At 37.0% G+C, this 19276-nt stretch overlaps 1 protein-coding gene across 2 annotated transcripts in view; it reads left to right on the top strand.

Annotated features, from left to right (window-relative positions):
• The window catches only part of USP53 (ubiquitin specific peptidase 53), a 70291-nt gene that overhangs the window by 8742 nt on the left and 42273 nt on the right, over nucleotides 1–19276 (top strand). The window contains exon 4 of one of the 2 annotated variants that reach the window (XM_012472989.2): nucleotides 15959–16649. The exons of the other annotated variant lie outside the window; for it this stretch is intronic. Within the exon in view, the coding sequence (XP_012328412.2) occupies nucleotides 16506–16649 (144 nt within the window). The 5' untranslated portion in view covers nucleotides 15959–16505. The remainder of the gene's footprint in view (nucleotides 1–15958; nucleotides 16650–19276) is intronic. 2 annotated transcript variants of the gene reach the window in all.

Below are 19276 nucleotides of genomic sequence, written 5' to 3'. Positions count from 1 at the left end.
TAAGGTGAAAGACTGAATGATTTCATCTTAGATTGGAAGCAAGATCAGTATTTCTGTTCTCTCTTCTAACATTTGGCATTGTACAGGAGGTCATACCCAGTTCAGTAAGGCAAGAACAAGCTAAAAGAGGCATCCAGATTAGCAAGGAAGAAGTGAAACTGTCTAAGAAATCTATATAATAACTCCTAGAACTAAGGTTGCAGTTTTTATTGTCAGTACACAAAATCAATTATATTTTTGTATGTTAGTAATGAAAAATTGGAAACCAGAATTGAAAACATCATTTACTATAAGTCAAAAAAGATGAAACACTTAAAGATATTTAAGAATATGTATAACCTGTATACCTAAATTGGCAAAACATTTCTAAGAGAAAGAAGACCTAAAAAATTGTAGAAAGACATAATATTCCTAGATTGGAAATCTCAATATTGTTAAGATGTTATTTTTTTTTTCAAAGAGGTGGTTTTGGTATAATTGTTGACATACCTGAAATATTTATAATTCATGTAAAGTAATGGCAAAAACAGCAATTATTTTTGTTCCAACCTAATTGAATAGAGAGACCAGAAATATATCTTCTACATCAGTAATCAATTAATTTTTTTTTCTTTTTTTTGAAACAAGGTCTCACACTGTCACCCAGGCTGAAGTGTAGTGGCACAATCACAGGTCACTGTAGCCTCTACCTCCCAGGCTCACACAACCGTTCCAGCTCAGCCTCCTGAGTAGCTGGGAATATAGGCATATGCCACCATGCCTGGCTAATTTTTGTATTTTTTGTAGAGATGGGTCTCACTATGTTGCCCAGGATACTCTCGAACTCCTGGACTCAAGTGATTCTCTCACCTCACCCTCTCAAAGTGCTAGGATTGTAGGCATGAGCCACTGCACCTGGCTGTAATCAACTAATTTTTGACAAAAGTATTCCAAAGCAATTTAGGGATTAAAACCGTACTCATTTTAAAAAATGGTGCTCGAAAATTGGATTTTGTTTGAACAAAATTAACCCAAAGCCTTATCTAATACTACACACACACACACACACACACACACACACACACACACACACACACGCATACTTGAAATGAATCATAGAGCTAACCATAAGAGTCAAAACTTTAAAACCTCTAAAGGAACACAGGAAAACATTTTTTTGTGACAAATATTAGGACACAAAAAAACACCAATCATAAAATTAAAGAATGGGTAAATTGGACTTCATCAAAATGAAAAACTTTATCATAATTAAAGAACACTTAAAAGTCAATAATAATTAAACAGGAAAGGTTCCCTTGTCCCCCTTGCAGGGCATGTGATGGGGGTGTGACTGGCTTCTTCAGTGCCCCACTGCTTAAACCTCTAAGGGAGCATACAAATGGGCAGGCTGTGGAGCTCCGATCCCATGCCGTGTCTAGGGGTGAATGTTTACAGCTCCTGATGCCCCAGTTGGCGTGTGTTACAGGGTGCTCTTTTAGTTTGCCTATAGGTGGCTTGTGTTAACCAGCTTAATTAGACTCTCTACCTTGTTGCAAGAACAGAGGGCTTTCTGTATCTCAGAGTTCTTGCCTTGGTGTACTAGAAGAATCAGATCACACATGGGCTTGGTGAATAAGTACAAAGTTTTATTGAGTGGAAGTAGCTTTCAGACCATGGGGGAGCCAGAAGGGAGATGGTTTTCCTGTGGAGTTGGGCCACTCGTTGGCCCTGGCTCTCCTCTGACTGCCAAACTCTGCCTTATCCCACTAGTCAATGGCCTGGTGGTGTGCCGGTGTCTGTTGGTGTGCTTTTCTGCTGGGTACCCCTTTTGAGAACCAGCCGCTTGCATCTTCTGCTGATGTGCCCATCTTGATGCCTGGTTGCCTATGTGTCTGCTCACTAGTGTTTTGGGTTTTTGTAGGCCTAGGATGGGAGCATGGTGGGCCAGGGTGGTCTTGGGACATGCAACATTTGGGCATGAAGGCAGGAGTGCCTGTCTTCACCTAGGTCCATGGGGTAGATCCCTAACCAGGGACCACATCCTCTTCTACCCAACACTTCCCTTCCCCTCTTCCTTATCATTTAAAGGGACCATGCTCCCAGTACTTCCGTATCAATAACACAGACAACCTAATGAAATAATGAGTAGAAGATTTGAATGTATATTTCTCTGAAGATATATGAATGGCATAAGCACATGAACAGCTACTCTGCATCATTAGTCATTATAGAACTGCACATTATAACCATAATGTGATACTGCTAAACACACCCACTAGAATAGCTTAAAGACAGTAACAATTGTTGAAGATGTGGAGTAGTTATAGATCTCCTACATAAGGAGAGAATTAAAAATTGTATAGTATTCAAAAACTTGGGAAAGCACTTTGGCAATTTTCTATAAAGTTAAACATACATTTACCTTACCATACAACCTAGAGTCCCACTGCTAGGTATTTACAAGAGAAATGTGTCAGAGAGATCCAAGATGGCTGATCACTAACAGCTCGGGATTGTAGCTCCCAGTGAAAGTGCAGAGAATGAGAGGACGCTACACTTTCAGATGAATTTTTGTTGCTCACGGACCAAAAGATTCCCAGCAGAGGAGCCCCATGGGTCTCCAGGGCGACTCTTGTGGCCAGTGCGGCGGTTTTGCTGGTGCCTCAGCGCAGCAGTTCTTGGTGCAGAGTCTGGAGATTCCTGGGCAGAAAAGCACCATCAATCTTAACACCGCTGTTTTGGCCGGCTCAGTGAATTGCTCAGATTTTGGCGCTGGGAATCAACAAGTTAGATGTCCGCTCAGAGACCTAGTCAGAAAGTCAGTAATTACAAAGACGACAGAGGGATAAATATATAATGAAGGGAAGAAACCAGCCTAAAAAGGCAGAGAATACTCAAAATCAGAATGCCTCTCCCTCTACAGGGGATCGCAGTTCCTCATCAGCAACGGAACAAGGCTTAATGGAGAATGAGTGTGTTCCATTATCAGAAGCAGGTTTCAAAAGGTGGGTGATAAGAAACTTCTGTGAATTAAAAGAACTTGTTCTAACCCAATGCAAAGAAATTAAGAACCTTGAAAAAAGGTTTGATGAAATGCTAACGAGAATGGACAATTTAGAGAGGAATATAAGTGAATTGATGGAGCTGAAAAATACAACACGAGAACTTCGCGAAGCATGCACAAGTTTAAACAGTCGAATTGATCAAGCAGAAGAAAGGATATCAGATCTCAAGGACCAGCTTAGTGAAATGAAACGAGAAGACAAGATTGGAGCAAAAAGGATAAAAAGGAATGAGCAAAGTCTCCAGGAAATATGGGACTATGTGAAAAGACCTAATTTACTTTTGATAGGTGTACCTGAATGTGACGAAGAGAATGAATCCAAGTTGGAAAATACTCTTCAGGATATCATTCAGGAAAACTTTCCCAACCTAGCAAGGCAGGGTAATATTCAACTCCAGGTAATACAGAGAACACCACAAAGATATTCTTCAAGAAGACCAACCCCAAGGCACATAATCGCCAGATTTATTAGGGTTGAAATGAAGGAGAAAATACTAAGGGCAGCCAGAGAGAAAGGTCAGGTTACCCATAAAGGGAAACCTATCAGACTTACAGCAGATCTCTCAGCAGAAACCCTACAAACCAGAAAAGAGTGGGGACCAATATTTAACATCCGTAAAGAAAAGAACTTTCAACCCAGAATTTCCTATCCAGCCAAACTAAGCTTTACAAGCGAAGGAAAAATTAAATCTTTTGCGAACAAGCAAGTACTTAGAGAGTTCACCACCACCAGGCCTGCTTTACAAGAGCTTCTGAAAGAAGCACTATACATTTAAAGGAACAACCAATATCAGCCTTTCCAAAAATATATCAAAAAGCAAAGAGCATCAACACAATGAAAAATGTACACCAACTAACGGGCAAAACAGCCAGCTAGCATCAAATGGCAGTATTAAACTCATATATATTCAAATTGGATAAAAAGCCAAAACCCATCGGTATGCTGCATCCAGACCCATCTCACATGCAACGATACACAAAGACTCAAAGGGCTGGAGGAAGATTTACCAATCAAACAGAGAGTAAAAATAAACAAATAAATAAAAAGTAGGAGATGCAATTCTCGCCTCTGATAAAATAGACTTTAAAGCAACAAAGATCAAAAGAGGCAAAGAAGGACATTACATAATGGCAAAAGGATCAATGTAACAAGAAGAGCTAACAATTCTATAGATCAATGAGACAGAAAATTAATAAGGACATCCAGGACTTGAACTCAGACCCGGAACAAGCAAACTTAATAAACATTTATAGAACTCTCCACTTCAAATACACAAAACATACATTACCACCTCACACCTATTCCAAAAGTGATTACATGATTGGAAGTAAATCACTCCTCAGTAATCGCATAGCATTTCATAGGTTTAAATGAAATATTGGTTGGCTGCTTGTTTGTTATTTTCTTCCCTTATTCCTTCCTGTCTACATCATTAAGTATAATTATTGGTATAAAAGAGGTTTTCAATACCCATTTCTAAACTACATTCTAGCCTGGGCAAGAAAGTAATACTCCCATTCTCTCTCTCTCTTTCTCTTCTTTCTTCTTCCTCTTCTTCATTCTTTTTTTTTTCTTTCTTTCTTTCTTCCTTAAAAAAAAAAAAAAAGAATTGTGTCCACAGAAAGAATTATACTTGAATGTGTATAGTTACTTTATTCATCATAACTCCAAAATGGAAACAACTCTAGTTAATCTATCTACTGGTAAAGAGATAAGAAAGAATATTACTCAGTAATAAAAAGGAATGTACAACTACTGATTTGTGCAACAATACAGATGAAACTCAAAAGTATGAGTCCATTCATGAGAAATTCTAGAAAAGTTGAAACTAGGACAGTGGATCTGTGTTTCCTTAGGGGTTGAATGTATTAATTTTCTATTACTATGTAACAAATTACCACAATTTTAACAGCTTAAAACAGTGCACATTTATCATTTCACAGTGTTAGTGGGTCAGAAGTCTAGGTCGTTTTTTAACTGGGTTCTCTGCTCTGGGTCTCACAAGAGGGGTCAAGGTGTCAAATGGACTGGCCTTTTATCTGGAGGCCCTAAGGAAGAAGAATCTGCTTCTGGGTTCATTCAGGTTGTTGGCAGAGGTGTTGCCTTGTAGGAGTGAGGCCCCTGTTTCTTTGTTAGCTGTCAACCAGGATCTGTTCTCTCATGTTAAGACCCCCTCCACCTTTAAAGCAGCAATTGCACATCAAGTCTTTCTCATGCTTCAAATCTCTCTTTTTCTGTCACCAGCCAGAGAAAGCGCTCTGCTTTTAAGGATTCATGTGATTACATTAGGCCCAACCAGATAACTGCCATATTTTTACGTCAACTGTGCCATATAACATAATGTGATAATGGAATAGATATCATATTTATAGGTTCCTATAGGGTATGAAATCTGGGGATGTGTGGAGTGGGTGCACTTTCAGAATTCTGCCTACCACACTGAGGAAGGTTACTGACTGTGAAGGGGCACAGGAGAGCTTCTCAGGGTGATTGTGGTAATGGTTACATGACTGTATGTTTGTCAAAACTTACTGAACTATACACTAACAGGATTAATTTTATTGATTGCAACTTATACCTCAAAAGCTGGTTAACTTAAACATGCTATGTACAAAAATATTGTACATATGAAAATTAATTAGCTCTCACTGAGATACTAGTGACCTCTGAATTGTTTAATTTTTATCTTATAAAATAGTAAATAGACTAAAATATAAGTAGAATAGAAACAAATAAAATAGAGGAAAGAGTAAGGAAAACTACAATTGTGTAGTGTAAGTAGATTTAGATGAATAAAAGGGAGGAAGGAGTTAATTACTAGCTGTTCCTCTAGATCTTTTGTTAGAGTTAGATTCCCTCTACTCTGCCTTCCCTTTTGCTACCCAGGTATTCTTCCTGGGGATTATAAAGCTGAATGGTCTGAGCAACATCAGCCCTAGACCTCTGTCAGATACAATAACAATTGCATACAACATAGACCATAGTGGCTATCTGCTATCATCCATCCAGCCATTTGTGTATGGTGCTATTATGTGAAATAAAGACTAAAATAATGTTGTCCTTTTGGCTTCAGTATAATAACTACCATAAACCTGGTGTTTTTGATATTCTTTCAAGCTGCCACTCTTCTCACTTGCATGCCCTTTCTTTACCATTTCATCTATTCTTATGTTTATATGTTCATGACTTGAAAATCCATTATGTCCAACCCTGAACTCTTCCCCAAGATTACCTTTTGAATCTAAATGTTTACTGGATCTCTCCCTTTGAATGTTCTATAGAAACTCATTCATTTTATCCCAAATGGAACTCAGTATTTTCTCTCAAGCTCATTTTCCTGTAAATGCTATTTGAGTTGGTATAACAATCCTACTACCATTCATTGTAGAAATCTCGGAACTTTCTTTACTTTCCTCTTTGCTTCATAGGTTTTGCTGACTTTACTTCTGAAAGATGTGTTATATTCATCCCCTTTTCCTGCTACCACTGCCCTTGTGTAGGCTCATGCCATCTCTCCTCTGCATTCCTTCACCAGCCTCCCGATTTACCTGTTTTACTTGCAGTTTAATTTACCTCAAATTCATTATATTCATTGCCATGTCTGTTTATACCACAAGTCTGATTGTAATTTCCCTGCTTAAAACCAACAAAAGCTTTTCACCACCTATTAGGTAAAGGCTAAATTTCTTATGTGACCTTCAAGAGCAGCCATGATCTGACCCCTGGTTCTGTCTACCTCATACTTTATTGTGTATATTACTTCATTACTTGGTTCATAGCATTTCTTTGAAATGCATCTCATCCTCCCAACATACACACAAAGCTTGTGCTCATTTTTCAATATATAGTAAGATGTAACCTCTCCAGGAAGCCTATTTTGCTTCCACACAGATCTTATGCTATATTATGCGTATCTCTGGCTTTTCATATTTATATGTTTTGTTCTTTTTTCTTTGGGCTTCAACTGCACATCATTGAGTTTAATCTTTTTTATTATCTAAGTTGGCAGTCTAGCCCTGTTTCAATTATACATATATATACTCCTTGCTCAGGTGATCATATATAGTTTATATGTTTTCACACATACATTGTTTTACCAAAATGAGATAATATTAAGTTTCTGCACTTTGCCTTTGTCACTAAAAACACTGTTGTATTTTCCTCGAATTTAATCTTGTGGTCTGTCTCTGGAGAATGGCTATAAACACTACTCTTGCCCTGATAGGACTTTAGGAGATGTGGTCATGAGTGTTTACAATGTGCCCTTCACAGGATACTTCTTTTTCCTGGCATATGACCTAATGCCTTAGCGTCCCTGACCCTTGACAGGTGTCCATCTCACCGGAAACTTGTTTATACTGGCAGATGCCCTTGTGGCTCTTGTCTTACCTGTGTTGAGTTTATTTCTATCAAGATAACCATTCTCTAGGAGAGTCCTGACCAGAAAAGAAGTTGAATTCAGGTGTAATTGGGTGAGATACACAGGATACAACTCACCAAAACATGAAATAACAGAAGCAGTTTATTACTTACAAATCCAGAGACAAGAGGGCAGCACACCTCCTATGGCCAACTGGAAGTGGGGAGCCACTGATAACATGCATATTCAACCACTGGGTGGGGAACAAAAGACAGAGAGAGGGGAACTTGTGGGCCAAAACCTTTACTGGGGCCCAGGGTATTACCTAGGTGGGTTTCCTGCAGGGAGTTCTAATTGGTGGGTTTAGAGTAAGTGGGTACACGGAGTCACTGTGACTGAAAGGTGGTCACTGTGGCATATCTGCACAGCCTATGGAGGCTGTATGAGGCAGCAGGTCAAGTTATGTGGTTCGAATTTCACTGACCACCTATAAAGAGGTGGTAAGTAGGAAGCAGTTGTATGAAGTAGATATCTAGATCGACCACACTGAGGAACTAGGAGGAGGTAGAAAACTGGAAACTGTCAGGGGTAGCAGAGCACTGCTTCTGGTACGAAAAAGTCCAGCTTATGTTCAAAGTGGATGCAGAGGTAACATAAAATTATAGGAATTCACTGCAAACACCCTGTTAGCAATTATGTTCCTAATGGTGGATATTTACTTTATTTCTTTCGTTATTTACTGCTACAACCTAACATATCTCAATAAAAATAGTACTTTTATTTCTGGGGTATAGATTCTCAGTATTGAGTTTTGGGGGTTGAAGTGTGTTAAGTTTTTAACTTTAATAGTTGTGGCCATGTTGATATAATATTGCCAGAGGCTATAATAGTATGATTACATTTCTTGTTAGTAGTGAAAGAAAGTACCTTTTCCCTTTTATTCTCACCAACAGAGTTTTAGTATTTTTGTCAGTCTGATAGAAATGAAGTACCTTTCAACTACTGTACTAGATCCCTCCCACCTGCCAGTTTTGTTGATTCTCTAGCAGGACTCACAGGGCTCAGCATATAGTTGTATGCATTGCTGTGATTTATTACAGTGAAAGGATATAAAGCAAAATCAGCAAACAGAGAAGGAGCAGGAGGTGAAGTCAGCAGGAAACCAGGCACAAACTTCCAATTGTCTTCTACAAGTGGAGTCACACAGGGCACACTGATTTCTCCAGCAATAGATTGTGATGACACATGTAAAATGTTGTGTACCAGGAAGCTTATTAGAGATTCCATGCTTAACATTTTATCGTGGGGTGGTCACATAAGCATCCTCTGCCTGGAATGTACCAAAATTCCAGTGTTCCAGAGGAAAACAGATATTCAGGATAAAAATTTTGTTTGTGCAGTTTAAGTATAGTGACCCACTCTTTTTGGGGAGGAAAGCCTCCCCAAATCTTGAGTTCCCAAAGGTCAGCCTTGCAAGCAGACCATTGTAAGTATGGCAATCTAAGGGGTGCTATGTAAAGTTTTTTCTTTTGCCGGGCGCGGTGGCTCACGCCTGTAATCCCAGCACTTTGGGAGGCTGAAGCAGGTGGATCACGAGGTCAAGAGATCGAGACCATCCTGGTCAACATGGTGAAACCCCATCTCTACTAATACAAAAAATTAGCTGGGCATGGTGGCGCATGCCTGTAATCCCAGCTACTCAGGAGGCTGAGGCAGGAGAATTGCCTGAACCCAGGAGGTGGAGGTTGCGGTGAGCTGAGATTGCACTATTGCACTCCAGCCTGGGTAACAAGAGCGAAACTCCGTCTCAAAAAAAAAAGAAAAAAAAAAAAAAGTCTTTTCTTTTGCTCCTTTTAAAAAACAGCTTTATTGAAATATATTCAATACCATACTATTCACCTTTTTAAAGTACACAATTCAGTGGTTTTTAGTATATTCACAGGAATATATGTACATTGCTAGAGTCAATTTTGGAACATTCTTATCACCTCAGAAAGAAACTGTTTACCTTTTAACAATCACCTCTCATGCTCCAATAGCCCCCCACTTCTCCAGTCCTAAGCAACCATTAATCTACTATCTTTGTAGATTTCCTAATTGTGGACATTTCATATGAATGGAATCATATAATATATGGTCTTTTGTGACTGACTGCTTACACTTTGCTTAATGTTTTTAATGTTCGTTCATGTTGTAATATATGTCACTTCTTCATTTTTTATGGCTGAATAATATTTCATTGTATGAATATACATAAAACATTTTGTTTATCCATTGACTGGTTGATGGACATTTGGATTGTTTCCACTTTTTGACTATTATGAATAATGCTGTGTTAGCTATTTTCTTCACAGCATCCCAAATGTTTATTGAGAGAATAAATACAGACTCACATTTGCATTCTCATAATAAACCACACTTGTCATTATTCTTTTCAATTGCATGTTATTCCTTTGACGTATCGGTAGATTATGTTTGCTAGCATTTTATTTATAATTTTTGTACTTATAGTCATGTCAAATTGGTATGAGGTTTATCGTGTTTTGATATTAAGGATATGTTAGCTTTATGAAATGATTAGGGGATTCTTACTATTTTATTTTCCCTGTGACCTGCAGTGATTTAACACTGGAATCAACAGTATTTGAGGTTTAGAATTTTTCTGATCCACATGCTATTTAAAATGGAATAACTTTTATCTCTTTTCCATTTTCTTCTAAACTAATCTTTTTAAACTTTTCATTTTTTCTTGTATTCTTTCCATTGCTTATGTGTCTGGTCATTTCTCCTTTATCAATTTTATTAGTGTTCATGTTTCTCTCTCTCTCTCTTTTTTTAACCTTAATCAGGCTTTTTGTAAAGATGTCTGTTAGTTTTTGTAAAATTTTAGTTTGGGATTTATTTTTTCTATTGTTTATAAGTTGACTTGGAAATCTCCTTTTTTCATGTTAGTATAAGGTTTCACAGTTTTTGTCCTACATCTCTTTTTTCCTACATCATGTTTGGATTCTTTGAGTTACACATCCTGTTTGTATCTGAGTTTTTCAGTCTTTAATTCTGGGAAATTCTTAATCATTTCTAGACATATTTACTTATATCCCTCTCTAAGAATCTTTTTAGATAGATATTGACATTTAAATATTTTAATCATGTCTCATAGCTTTTGAGAAGTGTTTATGTTTTCTACTTCCTTATTCCTTTTTTAATGCTTTGTAGGAGAATTGCTTGATCTGAACTTGTTGCTCGCTGGTATGTTCTTGTCCTGTATTCAATTTGCTAGCTAACCCATCGAGTTTTTTATTTCAGCAGTTTAAAAAATCTATACATATCTTCAATTGGTGAATATTTAGGCTTGTTTTAAATTTACGTTCTCTTTAGTCTTTTTTCTCATGGTATAGATTGTTCAGTTTCTTTTCTTTCTTTTGTTGTGCTCATACTCTCCAAGTGTCTGGTTGTATTTTTCATGGAAGTACCAAGTTATGAGCTAGTAATATTTGCCTGGGAGAAGGGTGAAAGACTAGGCTCAAACTTGTGTCATTGCGTGATTTCATGGAGCAAAGGTGGGGGTGTATGGGCTTGATTCGGGGTGATACAGTTTGAGAATTGGTGCCAAAAAGGAACTTCCTGTTGACCTGCCTACGAGGCATGATCTTCTCTAGAACCTGCTATCCTTATTCTATGTGTGCAGTGCAGGTGAGGACAGAACACAGAGTCCTTGCCAATCACCTGAACTTGTTACCGTTTCCCAAACTGCTTGTGTTCTGGTGCTTTCCTGATATAATAATCTCCTGTACCTTCCAGATGGCACTGGGGTGGTAGCAGAGCTGTTCTGTTTCATTGCATCCTACAGTGTAGGAATTCTCTGCCCAGAGCAGTGTAAAGACTGGAAAAGGTCACTACTAGGTCTTTCCCAGTTGGTAGCATTTGGCCTGCTCCATCTCCTGGTTGCCATTTCCTTAACACTCTAGATGCCAATTGCTTTTAGTGCCCCAAGGTTTTTTATTCATTAGACTTATTTTTGCTTCTGTGTAATCTATAGGGTTGAGATAGATGGAGGGAACCAGGTGTTTGAAATCTTGTGCTCTGGAGTGGAAGCCATAATATTTTTAAATTATCTGTTTGTGTCTGTGCCCCTCACGAAAGTAAGCCCCTTAAGTGTAGTGATTTTTATATATACTTTAGCATAGTTCATGGGGCAGACTTGGTGTCTAAAAGTTTATTGAAATAATATTGTTTCAAAAAAATTCTTTCATTGAGAATATAAATGTACTACCAATACAGAACTTCCTTAATGTTGTAAAAGCATGACTAAATTTATTAAAAACTTAATTTGTATGCAAGGTTTCAGGATCATTTAGATCACTTTAGAAGAGGTTATAAACTGGAGAGTCAAATAAAAAGAAGAAAACAACTAACATAATGCATTTGTCCCTCAGTGGATTGGTTCCAGGACCTACTGCAGATACCACAATCCATGGATGCTTAGGTCCTTCAGTGGGTCCTGGGGAATGCATAGATACTAAAAGTTGGTCCTCCACAGCTGAGGTTCCGCATCCTGCAAACACTGCATTTTCGATCCATGGTTCTTGAATCCACAGATGCAGAACTCATGGACATGCAGGGCTAATTGTATAGTGTTTTATAATTCTCAAAACATTTAACCTATGTTAAAGCAGGGCTGTTCTTGTTATCCCCATCTTAAAAGTGAAGAAACATGAATCAGAGATGACAAGAATATATGTAAGACTAAGCAGCCAATAAACAGGCCTGGAAACAAAGTCTCCTGACTGATTCTTTTAGAGACTGATGCTTCTTTATTTTTCAGTGCTTCTCTATTTTAATGGGTATTTGATTAATGATATTGAACTGACCTGGGCCATTCTGTCTGTCATCTTTTTGTACTATGGAACTCAATCACTGTTACCCAGAGTTTTTGGTGGTGGTGTTGTTTGCTTTTAGAGACAGGGTCTTGGTGCCACCCAGGTTGGAGTGCAGTGGGCAATCTTAGCTCACTGCAGCCTCAAACTTCTGGGCTCAAGTAATCCACCCACCTCAGCTTCCTGAGTAACTGAGATTACAGGTGGGTACCACTGTGCCTGGCTCATTTTTTTTTTTTTTTAATTTTTTGTAGAGACAAGATTTCACTATGTTGCCCAGGCTAGTCTTGAGCTCCTGGTTTCAAGTGATCCTCCCTACTTGACCTCCAAAAGTGCTGGATTACACATGTAGGGCACCCTGCCCAGCCATCACCCAGAGTTTAAAGCCAGAGTTTTTCAAAAGGGCTTGCGAGATCCCACATGATCTGTCTTTTTCCCATTTACTTTTCTCTTTGTTCATGTTTCTCCTGCCACACACGAGGCTTTATATTACTATTTCTCCACTATACCAGATATGCTCCAACCCTCAGTATCTTTGAGGCTTCTGTTCACTGTGCTTGGAATTCTTTCTCTCAGGTGGCTTCTTCATCTCCTTCTAATCTTTGTGCAAATGTAACCTCAGTGAGACCCTATCTAAAAAGCACAAACCATCCTACATCATATATACTTCCTATCCCCTTTTCTTGGACTGTTTTTGTTACTACTTAGCACATAATCCTCTAGTATACTCTACAATTTATTATTAATTAAGGTATTGTCTGCCTTTTGTCATTATAATGTTAGTTCCAGTGACTGGTTCAATACATGGCTCAAAAAATGTTGAATGAAATAATTCATCAAGAAAATTCAGTTGATTAAACAAAACTGTTAGTAAAACATGTATACTGCTGAGGTATTACGGGTTCAATTCCAGACCAATGCAATACAGCAAGTTGCAGGAATTTTTTTTGTTTCCCAGTACATATAAAAGTTTTGTTTACATTATACTACAGTCTATTAAGTGTGCAAAATAGCATTATGTCTAAAAAGACAATGTATATATCTTATTTTAAAACTGCTTTATTGTTAGAAAATGCTAATGAATATTTGAGCCTTCAGTGGGTTGTAACCTTTTTGCTGGTAGAGGGTCTCGCCTTGATGTTGATGGCTGCTAACTGAATCAGGGTGATGGTTACTGAAGATGGAGGTGGCTGTGGGTATTTCTTAAAATAAGGCAACAATGAAGTTTGCCACATTGACTCTTCCTTTCACCAAAGATTCCTCTGTAGCACGTGATGCTATTTGATAGCATTTTCCCCACAGTAGATCTTTCAAAATTGGGGTCAAACCCTGCCACTGCAGTAATGTTCTAAATCTTTTGTTGTCATTTCAACAATGTGCACAGCAATTCAGTCACATCTTCACACTCCACTTATAATTCTAGCTCTCTTGCTGTTTACATCCAGTTACTTTCTCTACTGAAGTCTTGAACCCCTCAGAGTCATCCATAAGCGTTGGTATCGTTAACCAAATATCCTATTAATGTTGGTATTTTGCCCTTCTCTTGTGAATCATGATTGTTATTTATGGCATCTAGAATGGTGAATCCTTTTCAGAAGGTTTTCAGGTTACTTTGCCCAGATCCATCAGAGGAATCTCTTTCTGTGGCAGCTATGGCCTTATGAAATGTGTTTCTTAAATAGTGGGACTTAACGGTCAAAATTACTCCTTGATCAATGAGCTGCAGAATGGTTATTGCAGGCATGAAAGCAACATTAATCTCTGTACGTCACCATCGGAGTTCTTGGGTAACCAGGCGCATTGTCAATAAGCAGTAATATTTTGAAAGGAATATTTTTCTGAGCACTAGGTCTTCAACTGTGGGCTTAAAATATTCAGTAAACCGTGTTGTAAACAGATGTGCTGTCATCCAGGCTTTGTTATTCCATTTGTAGAGTACAGTCAGTCTAGACTTATGATGATTTTTAAGGCCCTAGAATTTTCAGAATGGTAAATGAGCATTGGCTTCAACTCGAAGTCACCAACTGCATTAGGTTCTAATAAGAGAATCAGCCTGTCCTTTGAAGCTTTGAAGCCAGGCATTGACTTCTTTCTGACTGTGCATGTCCTAGATGGCATCTTCTTCCATCTGTCAATATCACTGTCAGTCTTCAACTGTTTCTTCAACAGATGACTGTTTCTTCAACACTTAAAATCTGTTAATTAGTGTAGCCACTTTCATCAGTTATCTTAGCTAGATCTCTGGATAATTTGCTGTACCTTCTCAACATCAGTACTTGCTGACTCACCTTGCATTTTTGTAGTAAGTAATTATGGTCTCACCTGTACAGCACTATTAAGATGGAGATGGCATCTTTCCTTAAACCTCCTGAACCAACCTCTGCTAGCTTCCTACTCTTCTTCTTTAGCTTCTTCACCCTCTTTTTCTCAGCTTTCATAGAATTAAAGAGAGTTAGGGCCTTGCTCTGGATTGGGCTTTAGCTTAAAGGAATGTTGTGATTGGCTGGATCTTCTATCCAGACCACTCAAATTTTGAGCTGTTTCACTTTCTTATCATTCAGATGTTCACTTGAGTAGAGCTTTTAATTTCCTTCAAGCTTTTCCCTTGCATTCACAACTTGGGTTACTTACTGTTTGGTGTAGGAAGCCTGCCTTTCCGCCTGTCTCAGCTTTCAACATGCCTTCCCCAACAAGACTAGTCATTTCCAGCTTTTGACTGAAAATAAGAGACATGCAACTTCTTTCACTTGAACACCTAGGGGCCATTGTAGCGTTATGAATTGACCTCATTTCAATACTGCTGCATCTCAGGGAATAGGGGGGCCGGAGAAGAGGATAGTGGAAACAGACGGTCAGTGGAGCAGTCAGAATACACACATTCATGGATTATGCTTGCCATCCTTTTTTTGAGTGGTTCATAGTGCCTGAAAACAATTACAATAGTAACATCAGAGATAACTTATCACAGATCACCATAACAGATATAGTAATATTGAAAAAGAATTACTGAAGTGTGACATAGACACGAAGTGAGCACATGCTGTTGGAAAAATGGTGCTGGTAGATTGGCTTGGTACAGGGTTGGAACAAACCTTCAATTTGTTAAAAAGGCAGTATATCTGCAAAGTGCAATAAAGTAAAATACTATAAAACAAGGTATTATTGTATTTGTTTTTAATTTATAAGTTTAACATTGAAAGTCCTTTTAATCAGGAGTATGCATTTGTTGATACCATGGAAATTTAATTCACCAAGATTTATTTATGAATTAAAGGTTTATTTTGAGTAATTTTACATATCTGTTTACATAAAATCTGTCTTTTTTGGAAAAATGTGATTCTGTGTAAGAAGGATAACAATATATTAATAAATAGAGCAATTTAGTGTTGACAAATACAGGATACCAGCTGAAATATAATTTATTCTAGATTTTTGAAGAATATTTTCCTTATGAAACCATCTTTTGAACATTGAGCTTAAAATAGGTAGGGATTGATGTCACATATATTTTAAAAAGGTAAATGATGAAATATTTTAAAATATATATTAAAATGCTGTTCTAATCCTTTTTATGATGAGTTTTAATTCTATATTCAATATTTGTGTTCAAATAGTAAAGTAAAAATTTTCTTATTTGCATTTGCTTTTATTTAAACTTTTTTTTTTCTTTTTTGTAGATTTGCCTTGAGGTCACATTGATATGAGATATGGAGTCACCTTTCATAACTTCACCTGGGAAAGAGAGAGAAAACTTTCTTGTTAAAAAAATATAAGGAAAACAAACAACCAAAGGAATCATGCCAAATGAATCATGCCAAATATATATGTTACTAACATATATATTTTAATGCATCAAGACAAATGGCTTATACATTAAAGGAGATGATTTGTTCATCAGTATTTTTAGCCATTAAAAAAAAATTGTTTTCATGTTGACCTTATACAGCTCTCATTAAATTTAACACATATAAACATCTTTAAGGCCTTGTTTAAAATAGCTTTCTTTTTTAGTGCTTAGAACTTCAATGTTTATGTGCCCTATTGTTACTTGTCAGGGTCTTCAAGAGTTTATAATATCAGGAAAGATATGGACTTGGAAACTTACATTATTAAAATAGACTGCAGTGGATTTAAGTGGACAATTCAAGACATCCATTTTAGTATCTAAAATATTACATAAAAGTGTACAGTTTTTAGCCTAAATGCAAACAAAGTTGCTTGAAAATGGCATGGGTAAAATTCTTACGGAAACCTGGTGGCAATCTTGGAAAAGTTTATCAGCCTGGAAGCATGCTATCGCTAGCCCCTACCAAAGGCTTGTTAAATGAACCAGGACAAAACAGCTGCTTTCTTAATAGTGCTGTACAGGTGAGACCATAATTACTTCATTAAAAAAAAAATGCTTCTCAGAAAATCCTTTGTTTAATGCTTCTTTAGCTCATAAATTAAAAATAAAATTATAAACTAGAATGACTTTTTAATATAACTTTTAATGGGAACAAAAGTGTTTTGGCTGGTCATTTTGATTTTTATAATAAATGGAAATGATTTTTTCAACAGATTGATGTATCACTATGATATAAATAATCTTATTTAAAATCTTTATTTAGTAAATTAATATTTTCCTAACATACATAAATGTTTTTGTTTTAATCAGCTAACACCCCTCCCTTTAAAAAAATTCAGTATATGCATATCTGTAGATAGAATAAAAAGACATAAGCTGCTTGGATTGAAATGAGAATGCAGAGTTTTTTTTATCTCAGTACTCAAACTTCCTTCACTTCCCACTGTGGTCCTTAACTTATCTCTGCAGAATCAGCATTTGGGCTGCACTGTTTTGGGTAAATTGAAGGATAATCCGTTTTGCTTCAATTCTTGTTGAAAATCTTTTAATTAACCTGCTTTTCTGCCTTAGATAATGACACACTTTCTTATGCATAATATAATTTTTATTCAGCAGTCATAGATTTTATAGATCCTGTGTCCTTCTGACCGTTGTAGAGTACTAAAGATGAGGAAGATTTAGAATATTGATAATTTTTTCTATTGACCTTAGACTATACTATGAAAGAATTCATATATAATGATTCACTTTTCATATGTATTGCTTTTTCTTTTGAAAAATAATAGAGAAAAATATTGGTTGATTAGGTCATTTGACAGATAAATGTAGAATGCTTTAAGTGCACAGCTATCTGACTCAGAGCTATGTTCTCAGTTACCCTTTACCCGAAACAGATGCCAAACTTGAAGGTTCTCTAACTCACCCAGGGAAAGAGAAGCAGTTGGTATTAAGAAAACATTAATTCTAATTTACTTTAGGACACTTAAATAGTAGTGTTCTGCCCTGGCTCAAAGATCCCACTGACATTACTGTCACAAATGCAGAAAAATATTTATTCAGTGGCACTGGATATAGTGAAGTATTAGATACCAAAAGACCTGGAATTAAATGCTTTGATTGAATCAGGCTGTGAGAAAGGGTTTCTGGCATTTCAGATATTTTTCTGTTTACCCCTTTTTCTTTTTCACTTTTATGTTTTCCCCTCTGTTTCTGTCCTTTTCATTGGCACCCAAATACTATAGTTCAGGGAAACAAAACAGAACAGGTGAAATTTTGAGTAAGGAAACTTAAATGGGTTAGAACATGGAGAAGTATTCCTATGGCGATGTATTTTTTTCTTTAAATGAGCATTCCACTGACCTATACCGTGAAGACTATTTACTTATCTGCCTAGTTGCCATTTCTGGTGCTCATCACTTTTTTGCATAGATCGCATTCCATCTGATATTCTTTTCTTTGGCTTGAAGGATTTTTCTTGTAATACAGGTTTATTGGTGATGAATTCTTTCACCTTTTGTATGCCTGAAAAAGATCTGCATTCCACTTTTGTTTTTGAAAGGTATTTTTATCTTGTCAAAGGGGTCTAAGTTGACATTTTTCTTTCAGTACTTTAAAGATTTTGCTTCTCTATGTTTTAGCTTGCATCATTCTAATGAAAAATCTAAAATTCTGATCTTTGTTTCTCTGTATGTAATTTGTTCTTTTTCTCTGGCTGCTTTTAAGATTTTCTCCTTATCATTGGCTTAAAGCAATTTAATGATGTTTCCTGGTATAGGTTTCTCCACGTTTCTTTGTGTTTGGGTTTGTTGAGCATCTTGGATCTGTGGGTTTTGGATTTAAATCAAATTTGGAAATACTTTGTTGTGTCTTCAAATAATTTTTCTGTCTCTTCCCTCCTTTGGGGTTTTCCAGTTACATATGTAGTGGGTTGCCTGAAGTTGTCCAGTTGTTCCAGATCTCACTGATGCTCTCTTTATTTTCTTTCTCAGTCTTTTTTTCTCTTTGTGTTTTATTTTGTGTGGTTTCTATTAGTACATCTTCAAGTTCATTAATCTTTTCCTTTGCATTACCTATCTGCTATTAATCCCATCCAGCGTACTTTTTGTGTTAGACATTGTAGTTTTCACTTTGAGAAGTTTGATTTTGGTCTTCTTAAAATCTCTTTCATGTTTTTGGATGTCAGACAAGTTTTACCTTGTCAGGTTATGGATATTTTTATATTCCTAAAAAAAATCTTCAACTTTGTTCTAGGACAGAGTTTATTTGGAAGCAATTTGATGATTTTACTTTTAAACTTTGTTAGGCGGGACACAGCTGTGTTTATTCTTGGGTTAATTTTTCTGCTCTTAAGACTCTGTTTCTTCAACCATTGTTTTGTGAATTATGAAGTTTTCTACTTTGGTTCAGGAATAGGCACTATCTTGGGCCTGTGTGAGTTCTGTGCATTATTCCCTCTAATCCTTTTGGGCGTTTCTTTCCCATGCCTCAGACGGTTTCCTCATAGTAAACATCCAAATACTGGAGTGGGGTCCTCTACTGATCCCTAATGTAACTCTCTCTGCAGTACTCTGCCCTGCCAACTCTAGCAGCTTTGGGGGATCTGCTGGCCTCTGATGTCTGCCATATAAACTAACTCACAAAGCCAATT

The sequence above is a fragment of the Aotus nancymaae genome, unplaced genomic scaffold (assembly GCF_030222135.1).
Source record: "Aotus nancymaae isolate 86718 unplaced genomic scaffold, 86718_ANA_hifiasm-v0.15.2.pri h1tg000033l, whole genome shotgun sequence".
NCBI classification, from domain to species: domain Eukaryota; kingdom Metazoa; phylum Chordata; class Mammalia; order Primates; family Aotidae; genus Aotus; species Aotus nancymaae.
The sequence above is the reverse complement of the archived record's forward strand: the minus strand, read 5'-3'. Positions and strand labels throughout refer to the sequence as shown.